Source organism: Xenopus laevis, chromosome 7S (assembly GCF_017654675.1).
Source record: "Xenopus laevis strain J_2021 chromosome 7S, Xenopus_laevis_v10.1, whole genome shotgun sequence".
NCBI lineage: Eukaryota > Metazoa > Chordata > Amphibia > Anura > Pipidae > Xenopus > Xenopus laevis.
Window position 1 is genome coordinate 35,186,228 of NC_054384.1, and position 23,400 is coordinate 35,209,627.

The 23,400-nt window shown below is 37.8% G+C and overlaps 2 protein-coding genes across 4 annotated transcripts in view; one reads left to right on the forward strand and one right to left on the reverse strand.

Moving 5' to 3' along the window:
* The window catches only part of LOC108697217 (cadherin-23), a 599,373-nt gene that overhangs the window by 76,212 nt on the left and 499,761 nt on the right, over positions 1 to 23,400 (reverse strand). The window lies entirely within an intron of this gene.
* The window catches only part of vsir.S (V-set immunoregulatory receptor S homeolog), a 38,068-nt gene that overhangs the window by 9,598 nt on the left and 5,070 nt on the right, over positions 1 to 23,400 (forward strand). The window contains exons 2-4 of the mRNA XM_018227616.2: positions 17,012 to 17,386; positions 19,045 to 19,098; positions 20,356 to 20,463. Of these exons, the coding sequence (XP_018083105.1) occupies positions 17,012 to 17,386; positions 19,045 to 19,098; positions 20,356 to 20,463 (537 nt within the window). The remainder of the gene's footprint in view (positions 1 to 17,011; positions 17,387 to 19,044; positions 19,099 to 20,355; positions 20,464 to 23,400) is intronic.

Genomic DNA, 23,400 nt, shown 5'->3' on the forward strand with positions numbered 1-23,400 from the left:
CTAATATATTAACATAAATACTTTTATTCATGCCTCTTTAAATATCAACACTGAAATGTCTGCCTAAATAACAAGACTGAAGTTTCCATGACAACCATAGATACTTCAGATTAAAATGAATAAGTTTCAGACTATGGATAAATATATGAAGCAGACAGTCCTGAACCAACTCACTCAGCTAAAGCGATTAGTTGCCTTAAACTAAATGATTTAGCTAATTTAAAGATCTGCTGTGAATGCTTTTCTTAAATTGGACTCTATGAGGCAAATTCACTAACCTTCGAAAATTCAACAGCGAAGGCTTCGCTCACCGCACAAAACCAGGACAACGCTAATTCACTAAAATCCGAAGTTGCGTCCAGGGCGATGAACGCTGACAAAGTTGTGCTAGCGTTACTGCTCCAAGCGAATAGAAGTTGTGCTAGAAGTTAAAGTTCAATGGACATATATGTTGCAGCAAATACATTACACTACACAAGCCCGGGAAACCTTAATAAAATAAAATAAAGTTGTAATATTGCCCTACACATGAGCCCAGTGTATAGTTTATGTGCCATATGTTAGGAAATGTAGGGGGGAAGCGGGTTACCCCAAAAAAATTCACGTTTTTTTTCAGCCTATCATCCTGAAAAAGGAAAAGATGCTAGGTGTTCCTGAAAAAAAATGCTCCCTCCATGTGAGGTCCAAACATCAACCAACTGAACACTTGCTATGTCAAGGCACCCTGTACCCTTCCTTGAAAGAAAGCACTCAGTGCTGCAGCACATATTTATTTCTTCATATTATGTCAGGTGTTTGCAGCAGAAACATACTGTAAGTAGTGCAGAAATATTTGCATAGTGACAAAGGAGGAAGTGGTTGTGTAGAAAAAAAAGTTAGATTTTCATGTGAACATAGAATGAGTGCAGTGTAAATTGCTTTTTAATTGTACATTTTGTTTTACTCTTTGTTTTATATGAATGATAATTACACCCAACTGTGATTTCATAATTGTCAAAACAAAAAGTATTTCCTTTCTCAAGTTTTCTAGTGATGGGGCTATTTATTTTTATTAGGGCTAGAATAGTGCAGTGTTGGGGCAACATTTTTGAAGTGGTGTTAAGCTGAATAAAATATTATGTCATGTGCTTTCAGTGAAAGAATAAAATATGTTATGAGATTATACATTATCCTTTAAACCCTGGTACGTCACACTTCTAAAGAGCATACACTGAATACACATGCGACTTCTCCTAGCCTATTTAAAGGAGAAGGAAAGGGTAAAATTAAGTAAGCTTTATCAGAATGGTCTATATAAATACACCAGTAAACCCTCAAAGTAATGCTGCTCTGAGTCCTCTGTCAAAAGAAATACTGCATTTCTTTCCTTCTATTGTGTATACATGGGCTTCTGTATAAGACTTCCTGTTTTCAGCATAAACCTCCAGGGCTAGGGCTTGAGCATACTTAGTTTGTGCCTCTCTTTCCCATCCCTTTTCCCCCTCACTGCTGTAATCTGCGCCCAGAGCTGAGTGAGCAGGGAGAGACTCAGGCAGGAAGTGATGTCACACCAAGCTAATATGGCAGCTGCTATCCTAAAGAAACAGACAGCTTCAATAGCTGTTTACTCAGGTATGGTAAAGCATTCTGCAGCATAAATATAGTCTTATAGCTTGCACTATTGTGGCTAATCTATTGGCAATAAGCTGCTTTGGTAGCTTTCCTTCTCATTTAAGGTTAGCACCTAGCACATCTAATATACACCTTGTTTTTTCCATATCAAGTTAATATTTATCAAGAAAGTTGGAATTTTTATAAAAGTGTCACTAGCACAGCTAACACATCTGTGTGTGCCATTACATTGAATCACTCCTGGCTTATCATATCATAATGACCTTGTTCCAGCCTACAGGAAATAAGAAGGTCAGCCAGGATTTTGAGGGACAAAATACAAAGCTATATTTAAAATAGGTCATGGGAAATGATACACACCCCTGACATGAAAATTTTACAGTACTTAACACATTTAATGTTTGCTAACTCCTCTTAAAATATAGATTCATTCCACTGAATGAGAGGTTTATTTCAATGTACATAGAAGCCTGCAGGCTCAGAGAAAGTCAGAAAATAGAATAGAATAGACTTGCTACCCTACCAGTCTGCACAAGTTTATGTCACTAATCAGAACTCTCAGAGCTAAACATCTCCAATATCATTTTAAGAATGCTGGGAATTGGCCTTCTGCTACTGAACGATGTTTATGTCTCGTCCTAAGAAGAGAGTAGTGTAGACAAAATTATAGAGGTTGTCATATTTGCTGGGAAGCTTAGAACGTAATCAGAATAATAGATGAAATATAGAGAACATTTTTGCCTGGGAAGCTTAGAACTTTAATATCATTTTAGGCAACTAAATTATTTCCTGATGATCTGTAAAATCTTTTGCAACCAACAAAGGCAATGTGAAGCTTTTCCATGCCTCATTAGATTCAGCTATGTTAAGGGTTCCCTACAAACAGTGGAATAACAATGTACAGTTTCGGTGCATACCTGCAAAGACTTAAGATGAGAAAATATAATTTAAGCAAAACTAAAGCCCAATAATTTCTAGGAGTACTACACCTTAAGGGTCATTTATATATCTAGGCATGTGCAGTGTCACTGTTACACAAAAGATAGTCTAAGTGGATTAAAAAGCATGCATAGGGCTGCTAAACCTCTGGACTTCTACTATGGTTGCCATCTTTCCTTTCATGAGGATGTAGACAAGGGGCAGAAGAGATGATGTTGGGAGGGAAGCAACACTGGTTTTATGTAGTCTAAAATTAAAATGTATTTTTATTGTGAAAGGGAGAGCCTCCCGGCCCAATACCCCTCTGGCCATAATGTGATTCATTTAATTAGTGCTTTAGTGCCCCCAGCCTGCACCTTATCCGATTGTTACCTGACCTTGGGGCACATGTTGTTGGAAAGTGTGTGCTCTTGTCATTCGGGCAGTTATTGGAGGTGGGCTAAGTAGCAGGCGACAGTGCTCTGGTGTGGCTCTCAACGAAAATAATTTCAGCATGATTTATGTGGGGGCCTGGCTGCTGCACTAGCTTAACTATAGAGGAAGCAGACCCCACAGTCGTAGGGGGACCGGGACTGTTGGGTCTGCTTCCTCTATAGCTAATAAAAACCCTCCTCCCCAGCCACTCTCTTTTAGCAGTGAGGAAGGAGGAAGCAAATCGGGCAGGAATGGGAATGGCGGGTAGTGGGCAGGCGGAGGTGGGACATGGGCTTGGCAGAGGTGGGACAGGAAGTGGGCAGGAGGATGAGGATTGGTGTGTGCCAGGCCCCTCTGTTACTCCACGGCTGCTGCCACAGGAAAAAAAAGGTTAAAGTTAACAGGAGAATGGGGGGGAGCGGGATGTAAGCAAGGGTTTCTTTTTTTTTTCAGATCAAGGTAGCACTCTTATCTGACTGAAGCTAAACTTAAAGCTGTGCTACAGTCATTATGTAACAGATTGTTTTTACTTTCATCAGGGCCAGGCAATCAGTAACTATCTGGGGGTTGTGTGTGTAGGGAAGTTGTGTGTGCCTGTGCTGTGACTGGGCTGCTGTGCTGCGTATGGTTGGTGGGTTTAGGTGTGCTCTGACTGGGAGGTGGGCACCGATTGTGTAGCCTATGCCTAGGGTGCAATAATAGCTTGCCATTGCCCTTTGATTCAGGGGTGGATTAATCATGCCAATGGGAAGGACTGTAATGTGTCAGACAGGAATTTGCCATAGTTTTTTCTGGGTTTCAGACCTCTGAAACCCAAACAAGCTGTTTTGGACCAGTCGGTCCATATAAAACCAATCAGGTATTTTTGTACATAGTGAAGCACACCACATTATGAAAATATATTTTATCATAGTAAAAAGTACTTTATCAGACCTACTGCTGCATATTATTATTCACTAACAGACAAATGAAATGGCTGCCAACCAGATAGAGGATATTTTACATGTACAAAAAGTAACATTAATATGCTAAAGCCTGTAAGATTGAATTCCTACTTGGAATTGATATTGCCTGCAAATATTTATAATTCTAAATATCTAATAGATGCTATGGATGCTTTGTTGCTGTTTATTTATATGGTATGTTTACCACTTTCTCCACTGGCTAATTATTTATCTATTTATTGATACTGAATAGGGATTTGTGCACAGCCATTTTTTTTTTATAGCCAGAGCACATACTGTACGATGAACACAGTGTTGCTGCATGTACAAAACAGCATGCCTGGGAAGGAAATAATGCTTTTTACAAAGGCTTCCAATGCCTAATGAATTTTGTATAAATCCCTGCTCAATGTGGCCCATGCCAGTTCTGCACAAAATAAGTGTTTTGATATTTTATAAACATATGTTTCAGCCATGTTAGAATTGAAGTCCAAAAGAATGCAGGTCTAATAATAAAAGAAAACAATGTAGCCCAGGTCACTCTCTGGCTCTATATGGCTTTATCCATAACTGCTGTGTTGATCTGTGTTGTGCTCTTTCTGTGGGTGGAGCTCATTATCTCTGTTATAAATGGTCTATATTAGTCAACTGCAATTACACACTGGGTGAACTTATATTATGAATTCAATATAATAGTTTATTATTACAGTGATTTACATAAATGAAACACGTTCTCTGAAAATGAAATTTATATGGAAAAATAGCTTTCACAGTTTTTCCCCAGATTCCGCCTATTACTATATTAGGATTTTATGTTACCAGAATAGCAAAAGACTTTTGGCCCATGGGCTCTCAATATGCCTTTAATTATGCCTGAATATAACTTCTATCTACGGGGGTTCCCTGACAGCTTCTTTCAGCATGCTTATGGTAAAACATCACAGCATGTGGGTGGCACGAAATCTGATATTATAATATTTGCTAGCGAAGGCGATAGACTCTAGCGCTACTTCACACTCTAACGCCAGGCAAGTTTTCGCTCTGGCGAATGGACGTAACTACGTAAATTCACAAAGATCTGGACTTTACTGAACTTGCCTTTTGCGCCAGACTTGCCTTCGCCACGTCAGACCAGGCGAAGTGCAATAGAGTAGATAGGAGTTCCTCAAAAACGCTGGCGACTTTTACTTTTTACAGGGTGATAGTCTGAAAAAGATTGTAATTTTTTTTTTTGGGTTCCCTCCTTCCCCCCCTACATTTCCTTACATATGGCACATAAACTATACAGTGGGCACATATGTAGCGCAATATAACACCTCTATTTTATTTTATTATGGTTCCCTGGCCTGTAATGTAGTGTAATGTAGTTACTGCAACATATACGTCCATTGTACTTTGACTTCACGGTGTATGCTAATTAGACATCGCTAGCGTAACTTCAAACTGCTAATCGTTTTATCGCTAGCGCAACTTTGCAAGCGTTTGGAACCCTGGACGCAACTTTGGATTTTTGTGAATTAGCGTTGTCCTGGCAAATCTACGCCTGGCGAAGTGTTGCGATGTCCGCGAAGCAGTTGCTGCCACAATTTCGGAGGTAAGTAAATTTGCCCCCTGGTCTAGAGTCAAGTTCCTCCCCATTTCTTTTCTGAGCTCTCCTTCTCTCTTTGGGTCAAATTCACCAAAGGGAGAATTTTCCCAAGTGACCGCTGCTTCAAAACCCTGCACCACTTCGCTAGGCACAAATTCGTTACCACTATGCTAATTCACTAAAATGCGAAGTTGCGTCTGAGCAGCTGAACGCAGTCAAATTTTCGCTATCGTTACTTCGGCTGTGCTAGCATTTCATAGCGAAGTTTGACTAGTGTTAAATTCTGCCTAGTGAAACTTTGCTAGCACTCATACACTTGGGTAAATTTGAATAGGACGGGTACCTAAAAGTCGTATGGACATCTTTATTAGTAATGTTGGTGCAAATGCTTGAAGTGGCCATTTTTTTTATACAAATGTCCAAGGAAGCAAAATAAAGACAGAAGAGATCCTATAATGCCCTAGACATTACCCCACCCTTAAACAAATGTGCCATGCCCCTCAAATTAGTTAAAAAAAAATTTTATGTTGGAGATGCCTCGAGGCGAGGGGCACAATGCTACACATCTTCTGGGATTGCCCTCTGATAAAGACATAATGGGACCAAATTATTTCTTTATCCGAAGAAATACTAAACTATACTTTAGCCAGACAGCTGGGGTACTTTCTGTTGTTCCACTCGGAGAAGGCTCTCTCAAACTTTACAAATTCTCTGGAACCATTCCTCTTCAATGCGGCAAAATATCTCATCCCGCTACATTGGAAATCCAGGCAATTGCCAAATATAATTTTCACCTCTATTTGGTGGAGGTGGTTGAGCTTGATGTAGAGATGATGTAAGGTGGTGTCCCCCCCTTTTTTTTCCTCTCCCCCTACTCTTTTTCTTCCCCACTTCTCCCTCTCTGCCTCCTCTATTTCCCACTATCCTTAGTGGAATCCTTTCTAGTTTCTCAGTTTAGGCATAACGTTGAATACCTGCATGGGGCAGATGTTACAATACAGTGTTAACTACTCAGAATTTCTGCTCTGTCATATGAATCACTATTGCTTCTGTGTTATGCATGTGGAATACTTAAAAATGATAATACGGAAAAAAAAAAATTGTTCACACAAAAATCTTTAATAGTTTGGACTTTTGAAGGCAATCCCGCTTTAAAAAAAGAAAAGTCGCCAGCGTATTTTACAAACATTATTGCAAATGCATTTCCGGCATACAGGATATGATGTCACTGACATAATATTGAGGAAGAGGTAGCTTAATTTTATCAGTTCACCTGGTCTCAAAGGTGGGAAAGTAAACTCTGTTGAAAGAGGTAACGTTCATATCTTATTGAATTTGCGGAGTAACGACCATTTGAGGGAAAAATGGTCTGGTGATAGGGTGCGAACAAACAATATCTACTGTCTAGTCTTGTTAGTCAATTAGCAAAGTCCCTGCGGATGAGATTTTTCCGTTCGCCATTTTGTGCATCTGCCGTTTTGACTGCAAAGAGGAGTCTTAAGGTGGCATAGTCATAAGGTGAGATCTGAACGCCCAATTAACCATGCTAAGCATCCTAACTCTTCTGCTTACATTAGATGGAGAGTGTTTTTTTTTTCGTTTTTGTTTTGTTTAAAGAGGCTAATTGAAGATATTTTCTACACAGATTATTTCATAATATCCTGAATATCCTAGGATCATGTATTATACACCAGAGCACATGGCAGGTCAAACTTTGTGTCCGTTTCATTTAAATTAAGTTCCCAAAACACCTTGCAGGATAAAAGTATTGCAAATATTGCAAAGGAATGCAGGGTTACCCCTTGCTGTTTATTTAATGCGAACGTGCACTGTTCCAGGATAAAAGTATTACCAGTTTAATTTATTATACCCCAGAACTAATGGCAAGATAAATACACTGCCAGCTTCATAAATCCTGGAACATGTAGTTGGATAAATACAACGCCAATGCCTTAAAACACATGGTAGTATAACTTTCATGTGAAATAAACCCAGAACACATGGCCGGGTAAATGCAGTGCCACCTTCAGGTATAATACCTCCATCCTGCTGTTGGTTTTGAGAGGCTTAGCCTCCCTAAGCCTTCAGTAAGAACCGCAAAAGACTGCTTACTAAAGCTACACTGTCAGTCTGTAGGCATGGGGACCTTGCTAATTAAAGGGTATTAAATTACTCTCTTTAAATGAACAGTTTTTTAAAGTAAATAAAATATAATGTGCTGTTACCCTGCACTGGTAAAACTGATCTATTTGCTTCAGAAACACTACTATAGTTCATATAAACAACAGCTGTGTAGCAATGGTGGAAATTTAAAAAATGCTTTATGGCACAGGTTAAATAGTGGATAACAGATAAAGCAATTATGTTCTACAGAGCTTATCTGCTGTGTAAACTGAGCCTTTTCTCCTTTGAATGGCTGCCCCCATAGCTACACAGCAGCTTATTTATTTAAACAATAATAGTGTTTCTGAAGCAAACACAACAGTCTTACCAGCACAGCACTGCATTATTTGTATTACTTTAAACACTTTCATCTTTTGATGTTACTGTTCCTTTAAAGACCATAAAGGTGACCTATGTTTGAAATTGCATTAATGTAAATAGATGTATTCTTTGAAATATTTGTATGGAGCAGGCCCGGACTGGCAATCTGTGGGTTCTGGCAAATGCCAGAGGGGCTGCTATAAGGTACCATAGAAAGTCAGTATTTAGTGGGCTGATTGGGCCTCTGTGTACCGGACCTGGATTATGGAGGACAGTCTTTGCTAGTGCTGTGCTAGTTGTTGCTGTTGTAACTACATAACCACATTATTGTGAAAGCAACTTTGTGTTTATGCTCCAGTATTCTGAAATAGGTTTTCTGGTCAGTTGTGGTTTAGAAGTTGTGCAAGTTACAAAAAACATATACCTCAGTACACAGTGTTTCATGGATCAGATTGCAAAAGTTTCTTGGGAACCTTTATAAGATGCTTGCATCATTAACTCTACAAAGTTTTGACATTGTTTTTTAATTTTCTAGGTAGTTGGTGAGCTAGTTAAGGCTGTAAATAACTATCTTTTATTTTTACCATTTTCCCAAAATTAAAGTTTAATGTTCCTGTCTCTACTGTTTCAGTCGGGAAGTTCAGTGATCCAGGAGCATCTTAACTGTTATAATTTACTACATTTAGTTGATACATTTCTCAGCAGCATCTGTGGAATATTAGAAACTATTGTATTTAATTATTTAACAGCTGCCTTTAATGAAACTCAGGAATTCAGCTCAGCAGGGCCAAAGGTAAGAAATGTAACTACATGTATCAATTTAGAACAGTTAAAGAGTCGACGAGTAGAGCTGCTTTAGAAGGTGAAACATAAAACTTAAATATTAGGAAAATGGTCACAAATAGAAAATAGAAAGTAATTGGAACTATCTGAAACCAACTGAACTGAAAACAAAGTGTTTGAAAGTGAAGGTGTTTAAGCAGATTTTTGTGACAGTGGAGACTCAAATGTGCTGAAATGCACAAAGGAAGATTGACTTTCTAATGGTACCTCTACAGATAATTCAGATTTCTTAAAACAACAATAAGGAGATTTCTGTTTTAAAGTGAAATGTTTATTTTAAAATACTGGAAGCAAAAACATGGAACCATTTAAGTCTTTTATTACAGCGAATAGAGGCTTCATGGATAATTATTTGGCAGTGAGAAGTTTGAGGGGTTTTTTTTGGCTGCTTTAGTCAAATCTTTGAAATCTGAACTTGCAGATGGCCAAAAATGAAGATAAAGACTCCTGCATTCATTTTAAGATGTCTAATAGAATTGTTGTCAGTTCTAACATTCCTGTTCAGTTTACTAGACTTGTATGTCTGATAACTTTGACTTATCAGGCATGCAAATCGCTTTCACATTTACCATTTGAAATGTACAGAAATGGCCAATGGCATGGCAAAAGAGAACTTAATTTTCCTCCTTACACTGCCAGCACGCACCAACTATATTCAAGCTAATGGACACAACATAATTAAGGACAATTACAGGCAATTTAAGTAAGTCGAAATCTGTGTCAAAAAGGTAAGCAAAGGCAAAAGAAATGGTGGACAGGTTACATTTACTGACAAAGAAAAAAGACTGCAGGAAATATAAACAGACCCAAAATAAGGGTGACAGGAAATCATATATGTCAAACAACAAGCAGCCAAACACTAGTATTGTAGCTAAGACCATAAAGGAATGTTGGATAGCAAAGTATACTCAGATGGGGAAAAAAAAATCTTTCAGTAGGTTATTAGTATACATGTGTACAGCAGTGTAACAAGCTAGTGCCGAGCAACCCACAAAAAAAATGATCAGAGGGGCCTGACGACGGCCACTCTTACAAAGTCCCCTGTCCGCCCACTAGCCACCTCCCCCCTCGGCCAGTGTCCTTTGCTCCTAGCCCACCAGTAAGAAAGTTGATGTTTAGTTTTTTTTCTATCTTCTTTAACTTCTTAACTATAGAGAAAGCAGACCCCCCCCCAGTCTGGGCTCCCTTGTTCCAGGGCACCCGCAACCTCTATAGTTAATCCAGGGGGTGTGTAAACAAGAATTGAGACAATCCAGACAATGGATTAAGACCAGAGGCATAGCACTCTCGTGTGGCTGAAAACCCATGTCTCCAATATTAGATCAAACATGACAAACCTTTTCCTGTAGCTCATATATTTAAAGCACAATAAGTAAAACACCCATGCTAATTCATAATGGAATTTCACGTATGCTGCATATTGCACTGATTTCTATGTTGCACATTTGAACTGAGGACTAAATCAATTTATATGGGGGAAAATGCACAAAAATAAAAAAAAATTGCTACCTGGGGTGTAAGAATCACCATGAAAAGTGTATGAGGAGTGATGAGTGAAGGATAGAGTGAGATGGTCTCTTGATCTGATAACAAGAGGCTGTCTGTCTGTAACACTGGCCAAATCTGATGGAGGCATTTTTAATAGGATGAATGGAATTTGTCAAGAAACTTTGGCTGGTAGTGAGCAATGGTGGCAGCAGAAGTATCCGCAAAAAAAAGGAGAGAGGTATTACTTTTAATCTACATATGTCTGATAGGGAAACATTAAAATATTAATCTCTGCTCTGAATTCCTCATATTCCTCATATTCGCAATGGTGTTTAAAATCAGAATCTATTAAAAATTAATTGCTAAATCCGTATAAAATTTACAAAAAGAGACATACAGATCTTAAAAAAATATCATATTTAAAATATTGAGAATGAACAAGGCTGAAGAGGACATTGTTCTTCAGGATGTGAAATATAAGAGCTCATTTTTGAAAAGGGGAAAACCCTTGCACATATGATACTTGATAATGACGCTGCGGTAGAAACAATTCAGAAAGAAATGCAAAGGCAGCATTATAAAGGAGTGGTGCACTTGTAACTATAAAAATGGAGCACTGCAATGTAAAATTTTGCAAGCTTCATAATGATGAGAAATGGCACACACCCCTGGAGGTTTCCTGCCTAGATCAACCCAAAAATATCAGATTTACTATTGTTTATGAAGTTCTCACCACTTAGAGAGGGTGGGTAACAATAATAGAAAAGAAAAAGCAGGCAATGTTCATGAAGTGTCAGAGCTTAAAGCAGAAGAAAACAAAAGGAGAAATGTGTGTTGGGGGGGTGAGGGTTAGTGGCAGACAGTAGCTTCCTCAAATACAAGATGCATTTCCTTGTGATAGGCATCTCCTGATTGTAACTTGTTCTGTTCATCTTATACATGTAAGTCGCTGTGCTGTGTCACACAGGAGTAAGTAACATGTAAACGTGGCAGTTTGTCTAGTTTCATTTTTGCATAGTTTTTCATTTTTACTAGAAAAGTTAAGCAATTGGATGAGGCAGAAGTTTATGAAGCTCAAAAATGACCTTCTGGTCATGTGGTTTGTGCTTAACAGGAAGTTGTCAAATCAGTGCCCTGAGCAGACATGTTAGCATCTGCACTTTGCACAGAAATGTATGCCTCTCTCATCTTTCTTTACAAAGCTATGAAGCCCTACGCTAGTGGTTTTAACATTGACTTTAATTTAACTTTGACTTCTGAATCTCATTAGACCCCTCTTAGCTTTGTGTTGTTGTTATATAAAAACATTGCTATGACCATCAAACTCCAAAGTATTCATGGCAACAAACAACCATTTACACCAACACCAAATCCCAGTTTTGGCCTTTCCCCTTCACCCAGTTTTAGAGAGATACAGTCAGGCCTGGACAGGCAATCTGTGGGTTCTGGCAAATGTCAAAGGGGCTGCTATAAGTTGCCATAGAAAGTCAGTATTTAGTGGGCTGGTTGGACCTCTGTGTGGGCTGATTGGGCCTCCGTATACCTGAAATTCCAGGGCCTATTTAATTCTGAGCCCAGCCCTGGATACAGTTCAAGAAGAATTTAAGTGTAAACTCAATATATTAACATTACCCTTATCATTTCTGTATTCAAACAGAATCTTGCAGTTTAGTCCATTTTCTTAGATAAATCTCCCTACCGTATACATTTAACAACATTACCATGTAGAAGAATGAGTGTGAGGGTAAGTTTAGTATTTAGTCAGCCTTACTAGGCATGAACGAGCAGACTATTTTATCTTGTATTAGCATCAGTCAAGCAGATAAGAATACTGCTGGTAGCTCTATGGAGAGGAACATCTGCTCTTGCACCTTTACATTTGCAGCAAACTGTGGTATCTCTGAAAATAGAGCTTGTGATAAACCACAGACGCTGCAAATCGAGATATCTGGTGTGGGTAAACAGGAAATAACTAGTTCTAATTCACAAGCTTCTTAACCGGGGCATTGAATTGCATTATAACATTCTGTTTTAATGGGCCAATAACTAAAATCCCTTAAAGGGATACTGTCATGGGAAAACATGTTTTTTTCAAAATGCATCAGTTAATAGTGCTACTTCAGCAGAATTCTGCACTGAAATCCAATTCTCAAAAGAGCAAACAGATTTTTTTATATTCAATTTTGAAATATGACATGGGACTAGACATATTGTCAGTTTCCCAGCTGCCCCAGTCATGTGACTTGTGCCTGCACTTTAGGATGGAACTACTTTCTGGCAGGCTGTTATTTCTCCTACTTAATGTAACAGAATCAGTCTCAGTGGGACATGGCTTTTACTATTGAGTGTTGTTTTTAGATCTACTAGGGAGCTGTTATCTTGTGTTAGGGAGCTGCTATCTGGTTACTTTCCCATTGTTTTTATGTTAGGCTGCTGGGGGGGGGAGGGAGGGGGTGATATCACTCCAACTTGCAGTACAGCAGTAAAGAATGTCTAACGTTTATCAGAGCACAAGTCACATGACTGGGGCAGCTGGGAAACTGACAATATGTCTAGCCCCATGTCAGATTTCAAAATTAAATATAAAAAAAATCTGTTTGCTCTTTTTAAAAATTGATTTCAGTGCAGAATTCTGCTGGAGTAGCACTATTAACTGATGGGTTTTGAAAAAAACAAGTTTTCCCATGACATTATCCCTTTAATTCAACTTACATGCACAGGCTGACGATTAACTAACATTCAAGCAATCAAAATGTGGTGCAAACACTCGTGAAAATAGATAAATGAAAAAACTTTAATAAAAGATCACACTAAAAAAGGTGGCTGAAAAATATTTAGGGATGCACCGAATTCACTATTTTGGATTCGGCCGAACCGCTGAATCCTTTGTGAAAGATCCGGCTGAATACCGAATCCCAATTAGCATATGCAAATTAGGAGTGGGAAGGGGATAACATTTTTTACTTGTTTTGTGACAAAAAGTCCCTCCCCACCCCTAATTTGCATATGCAAATTCAGTTCTGCTGGGCAGAAGGATTCGCCCGAATCTGAATCCTACTGAAAAAGGCTGAATCCTGGCTGAATCCCGAACCGAATCCTGGATTTGGTACATCCCTATAAATATTTGAGAAAAAATATTTCACACAAAACCACCAAGTAACAGGTCACTTAAAGGCCAAGGTCCACCTGTTTTTTTCTGGTGTCCTGCCAGCCCAGTCCAACACTGCATGTAAACAAAAGGTAATTTTTTTTAAATGTAATTATTTGTATAACAATACGTTTTATAGTGAATTCGGGGCAGAACATGATCTAAAGCTAGCTATGCACTTGCTGATAAAATAGTTTTGTTGTGCACAGTTTTTGAATTGAAAATTCGAATTCGAATTCTCTAATTTTATTCATTGTCAAAACTGTCAAATTTAACTAGGGATTTATCCAAACTCGATTTGAGTTTTTAAAAATATTTGAATTTGATTTTCAAGATTTATCATACACTGACTATTCGCCACCTAAAACCAGCCGAATTCCTGTATAAGTCAATGGGAGAGGTCCAGCAACCAATTTGGAGATGTTTGTAGCCCTCCTGACATTCGTTTGGTAAAATTCTAAACAAATTAGATTCAAGTTTTCAGGTCGGTAAAATTAGTTTGTTTGACATATTCAATTTTTTAAATAATTTTCTCCCAATTGAATTTCGAGTAAATCCAGTAAGAAAAAAACTCACATGAATTCGAAATTCGTATCTTGATAAATATTCCTCTAGATCTGCTGATGCACCTAGGGTTGCGATCTGTATGGTTCAGGAAGATTTGTCAGCACTACAAGGGGTTTATTTACTAAAACCCAAACTTTTCTGGTCTGGGATTTAAAGGGGAAAACACAATTTTTTTTGTGGCTGCTAATAGTCTGAATCCGAAAGTACTCCATCACAAACCTGCTGAGGTTATGTAGAAGTCAATGGCAGATGTCCCTTTTACAACTGGAAGATATCATGATCTGAGCTGGGTTTTGTACGGTAATCCAAATAATTTGCGGTTTTGGGGTAATAATCTGAAAAATTCTGATTTTTATGGGCCTCAAATATCCGAAAAATTTGTAAGATTCAAATTTTTTCACAAACTTTTCAAGTTATTTTATTGATAAATAGGACAAAATTTGGAATGGGAGTTTGGTCAAAGTTGTATTAATAACATAATGAAAAAATTTCGAGTTTTAGTAAATAACCCCCCAAATGTTTGTTTTTTTTCCTTATTAATTTTTTCAGTCAAGCACTAACACCAATTGCTCTCAGGGGCCATGACATTAACCACAAGTACAAGAAATATCAATAGTCATTTCACATCATATATAAAAAATAAGAACAGAATATGTACTCATATGACATCAACGTTTACCTTTCCATTATACCGACATTTTCTCTATTTTACTCTATATATTTATGTGTCTTATCATGTGGCCAGCAGTCTCTTGCCTATTTCCACCATATGTCTTGTATGTCCAGCACCACAAATCTTTACAGATGGTGCATGGCTAAGATGGCCACATCCATCTGCCCATTCCAGAATATTCCAGAATATTAGACAACATCAAAAAGAGAAAAATCTTCTTTAAAGCCTTTCTTTAGCATTAGTCTTGACCCGGCAGCAATGGCCTTTTATCAAGCTTTTTATTATGTAATTAGAAAATCTGAACATGATGTAAAGTGAATGATGCTGCGATCAGCGTCGTAGCCCTATCTCCTTAGGTCACTAACCTGCCCGTCTCCCCAATGGCTCGTTCCCCAATGCCAACGGCTTTGAAAGATGGCAAGCCTAGATACACCATATCTGTCAGTGTATGGGTAATCGGAAATTAAGTGAAGAGGAGCCGCATCTTTCAGGTCATTAGCAGAACATATGTTATCCATCAACCCACGGACTAATAGTTCAGATACCTTACTGGGTCGGGTCAAGTATTTCCAAGCTTCCATTAAACAGAAGAGACTGTATAGGGCTTTATTTAAAAATGAATAAAAGGCGATTAACAACAGCAAAGCTGATAGCATGCTTACTCCAATTAGAAAAATAGGATCTCTACTGCAAAGAAAACATGTTTCTATTCAAAAGACAAAAATGTCAATGTCAATTCAAATACATTATTATTTTTGTTGTTTCTGGCCCTTTTGAGCACATTTCTTACTATGCGTTAAGTATAAATGATAGTTCTGTTTATGGCATAAAACAATCAGGTCTGTGCTATATGCAGTAATTATAAGAGACATTTGAGCTGGGCAGCCATGTCAGGCCACATTACACTCTCTGAGTGCAGACAAAATAATAGAGTATTTATTCAAAAGGGATATTATATAAACCACTGATTTGGTTTGAGAGAGTGATTTCTTGCTGAGTAAATAGAGTTTACTTCCTTGATCATATATTAATATATATGAAATAATATAGGGGCTGACTTATCAACATGTAAGCATTTTTCATGTGTTATGCTGTTTAGTGAAGACAGAATAAATAAAGCAAATGATGGGAGGTTGTTGAAGGACCATGGTAATGTTTGCTCTTTTTACTACGGGGCACATTTACTTAGCTCGCGTGAAGGATAAGAATGAAAAATACTTCGAATTTAAAGTATTTTTTTGGCTACTTGACCATCTAATTGGTTCCTTCGACTACGACTTCGAATCGAACGATTCAAAGTAAAAATCGTTCAACCATTCGATAGTCAAAGTATTGTCTCTTTAAAAAAAAACTTCGACCACCTACTTCGCTACCTAAAACCTACCGAGCACCAATGGGAAGGTCCCCATAGGCTTTCTAGCCAATTTCTGATCAAAGGATAAAAACTCAATCAGAAAAATTTGAGGTTTAACAAACACACCCCATAGAGTTAAAGTAACATCATTCCTTCTATAGCATAGTGTATTAATACAGTGACAACAATTTCCTGACACCTAGGGGCACATTTACTATGGGTCGAATATCGAGGTTTAATTAACCCTCGATATTCGACCATCGAAGTCGATCGAACCGATCGAAGGAAAAATCGTTCGATCGATGGATTGATTCGATTGAACAATTTTTCCTTCAATCGTTTGATCAAACGAATTGCGGTAAATCCTTCGACTTTGATATTCGAAGTCGAAGGATTTAACTTCGATGGTCGAATATCGAGGGTTAATTAACCCTCGATATTCGACCCATAGTAACTGTGCCCCTAGGCGTCAGGAAATTGTTGTCACTGTATTAATACACTATGCTATAGAAGGAATGATGTTACTTTAACTCTATGGGGTGTGTTTGTTAAACCTCAAATTTTTCTGATCGAGTTTTTAAAGGGGGAAAACTTTTTTTTTTCTTCTAGATTTATTATGCTCTGAAGCTGCTGAAAATTCGAATCTGAGAATACTCCAGCTAAAATATGTCAAAATCAATGGCAGATAGTCCATTTAACATTTGGAACATGAGTTTTTGGGCCGACAATTCGAAAAAGTTGCACAATTCAATTTTTTTGTGAATTTTTGGAGAAGTTTTATCGGTAAATTAGGGGGGTTTGGGAGATTGGTTGAATATTTTTTTTTTTAAAAAATAAAAAGTGAGAAAAAGTTGAGTTTTAGTAAATAACCCCGATGTTTTATTTGACCAAATCTTAAAACTTATGTATGATCAGTTGCATTATAATACTCATTGCACTTTCCTCTTTTTTATTACAGGTGCAGTAAGAGCATTTTCGGTCTCAGCTCTGTACTCACATATTACCTGCCCTGAAGGTCAAAATGTCAACTTCACATGCACTGTCAGTGGCCAAGTGGCTGATAAGCACGATGCCCTGTTTTCCTTCTGGTATTTCAGTAAAGACAAAGACTCAAACTGCCCTGAGAGGAGGCACATACGGAACACAACTGAGTGGGATCACCACCACAAAGAGCACCCTTCACACCGCATGCATAACGGAGCTTTCCAAATAATGCTCACAAATGTGTCTCAGCAGGATAGCGGGGGTTACTGCTGCTATTTGGTAGAAGCTATCAAAAAGCATCACACCAGGCATACGTCTCACAGTTACATAGAATTTCAAGTGAAAGCTGGTAGGTTTTATATCTACGAGAACTTGGATCAGTAACCATAATATTTCACAAAGAGGCACTTATATATAAAGTTCCCCACTGGTTAATATGGAATAACGACATATATGGGAGTTCGTATCTAACACTGTTCAATAACGGAAGGGCTATAAATTCATAACACAGCCAAGGATGTAAGGGTGCAAAATTCCAAAAATGTACTATTCTGGGCATTTGTTGATGAAGGGTGTCGCAATAAATTCCTGGTAAAACTCAAGGGGTTAAGGTGGCAGTGCAGCACTCCCATAGAAAGTACACTAAGTACACTGAGTAAATATGACTTTTCTTGTGTGCTTCATATTTATGAAAGTTTGACAGCAAAGGGCACTAAGAGCATGAAAGGAGAAAGAAAGAAGAAGGAAAGCTACCCATGCAGTTTATTGCCAATAGATTAGCCACAATAGTGCAAGCTATATTTATTCTGCAGAATGCTTTACCATGCCTGAGTAAACAGCTCTAGAAACTCTCATTGTTTTTTTAGGATAGCAGCTGCCATATTAGCTTGGTGTGACATAATTTCCTGCCTGAGTCTCTCCCTGCTCACTCATAGCTTTGGTCTCAGATTACAGCAGGGAGGAGAGGAAGGGGGGGGAGAGGACTGAGCATGCTCAAGCCCTAGCCCTGGTGGTTTAAAATGAAAACAGGAAGTCTGATACAGAAGCCCATGTGTACACAATAGAAGGAAAGAAATGCAGTGTTTCTTTTGACAGAGGACTCAGAGCCACATTACTTTGAGGGTTTACTGGTGTATTTATATAGACCTTTCTGATAAAGCTACTTAGTTTTAGCCTTTTCTTCTCCTTTAAGAGATATTTGCCATGTTATAACATGCAGCATTGTGCACTGAATTTTGGGGCACAAGACTGTCCTTAGAGTTTACAGTTCAGTAGGGTAAATGTAAACAAAGCTGTTAATAGAAAAATATGAACAACAAAAACAGGTTTTTAGTTGTCTAAAATGTTTACTTTACATCTATTTAATCTATGATTTGCAAACCCACAAAAGTGTTAAGTGGATAGCCAACAACTGGAGGAGGATAACTGCACATTTTATAGTTTATAGGAAAGTTTTGCAACATTTTGTTTCATTTCCAAGTTTTATTACATTCCCTCATTATTTTGATGAATGAGGTGGAAGGATGATGGAGTGACTTGCCCAAGAACATAAGAAGTTGGCATAAAGTAAGGGTAGAACTCCACAAGTGTTTTTCTTCGGATCGATGAAAAAGCGCACGCGTAAAGTCAGATCGAGTCGCATGCGTTAAGATATAATAGGACTGAATGAAAAGTCGGAGGTAAGAACTACAACTCAGATGAAGACGCTGCTTTCTGCGTCCACATCCAATAGCCGTGTCATGTCGGATGTAATGTAGTTTTTACCTGCGACGGTTCATTCAGTCCAATTAGAATCTTGATGCCTGCGTCTCCATCTGACTTGATGCGTGTGTTTTGTCGGCAGGCGTCAAAACAAAAAATGCTTGTGGAGTTGTACCCTAAGACCCAGACCCTAAGACCTCCTTTAATGAGGGTGCAATTCACCACTGAGGCAGTCATTCCCTTGTAATTAGTGGCACTTTCCATGCCGCAAATAATACATAACAGGTTTTTACTTTAATTTTCTAGATGGCCCGAACCTTTATACCTGTATATTTCACAAGCCTATGAAAGACGACAACAGTAAGGAAATGCATTTACCTTCTTTTTATTATACAGAGACACAGCAGCTTCATCTATTCTCAAATCTTTGCAACACTTAATTTTCCTTACTCCATTTCTATTTGTCTTCCAAGTTCTGTATTGCCATGTCTTATGCTCTATCTATATGTTTCTACTTCATTCCATATATATATTTCTGCTCTTTTCCTGGATATGCCTCTATAGCTTTCCCCATACAGGTATGGGATCTGTTATCCAAAATGCTTGGGACCTGGGGTTTTCTGGATAAGGGATCTTTCCATAATTTGGATCTCCATACATTAAGGGGCAGATTTATCAAGGGTTGAATTTCGAGTTCATGGGAGTTTGTAAAATTACATTTATGTGTTTATGCTCCATGGTGGGGAATTAACTAAAAAGTGGCACGTTTTGGACTGGTCGTGGTGGGTTTTGGCTGATAGAGATGTGGTCTGTGCAGATTAATTGAGTAGCTACATCATTTTTTAAAGGAAAACTATACCCCCCAAACAATGTAGGTCTCTATAAAAAGATATTGCATAAAACAGCTCATATGTAAAACCCTGCTTCATGTAAATAAACCATTTTCATAATAATATACTTTTCTAGTAGTATGTGCCATTGGGTAATCATAAATAGAAAATTGCCATTTTAAAAAATAAAGGCCGCCCCCTGGGATCGTAGGATTCACTGTACTCACAAACATACCAACAAACCATACATGTTAGGTCACATGAGCCAATTAACAGACAGAGTTGTGTCTTTTGCTTCCACACTTCTTTCTGTTACAGTTAGAGTTGAAGTATTTCTGGTCAGGTGATCTCTGAGGCAGCACACAGACCATCACAAAATGGTGGCTCAAGGCAAGAGATGTAAAAGGGCAATATTTACTTAAATATATATTCCAGTTTGGTAAGATTCTTTAATATGCCACTTAATATGATATGAACTATCTGTTGCTTAAGTGTTCATTTTGGGGGTATAGTTTTCCTTTAAGAAACATTCCCCATACTACTTACAGCATTTGCCAGGGGCCAAGGGCCTGACTGCTAAGCACTTGATTACATTTTCTGATGAGAAACTTCTTAGAAAGAGCTGCCTTGGATAATAATAGACAAAAATGGATGCTTATTTACATTAGGATTACATAAAGTAACTGAAGAAAAATCTCTAGTAAAAAATAAATAGATTTGGCAAAAGGCCAAGCATACATATAGAAATGTCTCACCAGTATGATAATATGTGTTATTTTTATTTCAGGCAGCACAGCAGCAGCACTGGCTATAGTTTCCTGTGTGATTGGAGTGTTGTGTATGCCTCTCATACTATTCCTCGTTTATAAACAAAGGCGAGCAATCAGCCACAGAAGTAAGTATATACTAGTCTGCATTTGTGTGTATATGTATATATATATATATATATATATATATATATATATATATATATATATATATATATATATATATATATATATATATATATATATATATATCCCACAAAGAAGGTCCGCACTCTCAGGACTTAAATTGAAATAAAAATGTTTTTATTAACTAAACGACTAACGTTTCGGCCTCTCCGAGGCCTTTCTCAAAGTGACAATAGGTTATCAAAGAATGCATTATATACCTATGATGGCGGGAAAAAGGACTTAATTGGCTAACGTCATCATCATCATCATCACTAAGCGTCAAATAGTTAAATTACATACACACAATTATATTATTACTTAACAAAAATAAATACAGTAATATCCACATTTATGTTAAAACCCCCTATTGGGCGAACCAAAAAATAAGATTAAAATAATGTATTTTGTAACAATAATTAGTCTTCATTGTAACTCTCCGACATTCACAGCACAAACGGTTACTTATGTACCTAGAATTGAGTCAAGATCAAAGGTCTGTCTTAGGAACCCCTCTATGGCGATCAGTAAAATCCAAACTGTTTATACTAAGATACAGGTGTGGTGGACCAGGTATTTGGAAAATATCACATTTTTATTATATAGATAAAAAAGGGGCATTATCTTATGTAACATACCCATTAACTGAGCCATTAACCCATCGGTGGTATTAACCTGTGGAATCCACAAATATCCAGAGAATCTAAATATCTAGTGTATATATCTAAGGCAAATTACTTTTATTAAAAAAAGAATTTTAACAAATAATTTAAATACCTGGTATGCACCCTCCAAGTGTCAATTAATATCTGCTTTTATGTGTAATAACTCAGTGAAATATACATATAAATGTATCAAACCTGTCTAGGAATCTGATAAACATCTACCCAAGTAGGCAGTTAATGTGCACAAGAAATACCATCTCAAAGTATATAAACAATAATACAGAAAAAATCTATAAAAAATAAAGAATCAAAAATAAAAAAAATCAAAATCACAAAGTCATTGTAGTGGTGTATAAAAAATCACCGAAACTTAATTATAGTGTCCATATAATTGCCAAAGAATGTAGACAAAAGATATAGTCATTTGGGCATCGAAGGTGAAGGGCTTGCACTCTTGATCACAAGGGCTGTGTATACTTAGCTTTCTCGGGTAATGCAGCAGTAAATGCATCGGATGCTAGCAGCTTGAACAGTATGCATCAATTCTTAGCCATCCGGCGATATATAATGCAGGTGCCTCACACGGAAAAACTGGAGATAAATCGATCCTCTCAACAAATGCACATGACTTGAAGGCATATTCGGACAGGAGACGTTGCGTGTCAAGGCCCCACTATGTTGGAAATCAGCTCCGTATATTAACGTGTCATACCGAGGTGCGCCAATATTAATTGGTTAAGTATCCGACTACATGCAGAAGCAGCGTCTCATAATCCAGCACTACTTGTACAGGTACGGACACGTAAGGCCACTAAGTCCCAACTTTCCAAAGCAGGCAATCTGATCCCGAGCACCTGTTCAATAGCATTAGGCCACCCGATGTAGCGCAGCCCTCCATACTCACAAGATGAAGTTCCAACTCGCTAAGAGGAGTTTAGCCATAGGCTGAAATCATCACATCCTGTCGGCCAGCCATCGTTATCGGCTTCGACCGAGTCAGCCACGTTCCAGACCATTATAAGACCTCCAGGGGGTGAAGCGTCAGTCCAAAATGGTAGTATTGCAGCGCCAATCACAGTATTAGCATTCGAAAGTAAAAAGTAAAAAATTTATAAATACACGGGTGCCAGGCACATGAAAAGTATAGGTAGAGTCAATGGGGGAGCCGGCACTCTCGTCAAGCAGTTCAACATTGCCTGGGTGCAGTGTCCAAAATTTTTGAAATATTCATCCCACAAAGAAGGTCCGCACTCTCAGGACTTAAATTGAAATAAAAATGTTTTTATTAACTAAACGACTAACGTTTCATATATATATATATATATATATATATATATATATATATATATATATACTGTTTCGGAAAGTATCCGCACTCTGTCGTGGTCCCCTGCTTGGTGAAGGGTTTAACATACAAAGTTCAGATTGGACCAGCACTCCACTTGTATTTGAATCATCACTAATATTTTTCCAAAGTTTCAGATTTAGAATATAAATCACCAGTAGGCGATTTCGATTTTTAGCCAGCGGGAAGGCTTTTCAGCGAGATTAGTCGCCCGAAGAAGAGGCGATTTGTCGCGGGCGACTTAATCTCCTCGAATCTTTGCATGTGTCTCTGCCGTAAGTGTTCAAAAGAGAAGAAACATCTATTATCATAGCTAATAAATTAATGAAATCACAGAAATCAAGTCTCAAATAAGTGACTGTCACAGAGAGGAGCTCTAGGAATACTGGATAGAGCATCTGTTATCATTTTTGCAAAAAGTTTGCAATGAGAACAGCTCGCTCTTTGTGCATCCATTTTGCAGATATAAGGTTGGCATGGTAACTAAAAGCTCACACAATAACCAAATGCCCTCAAAAGACCATCAAAGAGGTGCATAGTTGACTAAATGCTGGAATATTTTGTATGAGAATCAAACTCCATTCAAACTGGCCTAGTTGAAAGAAACAAATTGTTACTTGTGTTACTTGTACAGGTGTGCTCTGTGATCGCACAAAGGGAATTCGGTTTAATACCCCGAGTTTACCAAATGTAAGGCATTAGAGTGGGGATATTCACCCTAAAATAGAGCAACAACAGCATGAAGTTAGCCATCCTTATACCTTTTTTTAAGTTTTATACTGTACAGTTTAAAATGATATTTCACCTTCACAAAACCTGTCAAATAGTACAAAACAAATCATTTATTTTTTTAAATTACTCCCTACTTTCTATTTTTCACAGTTTCTGAA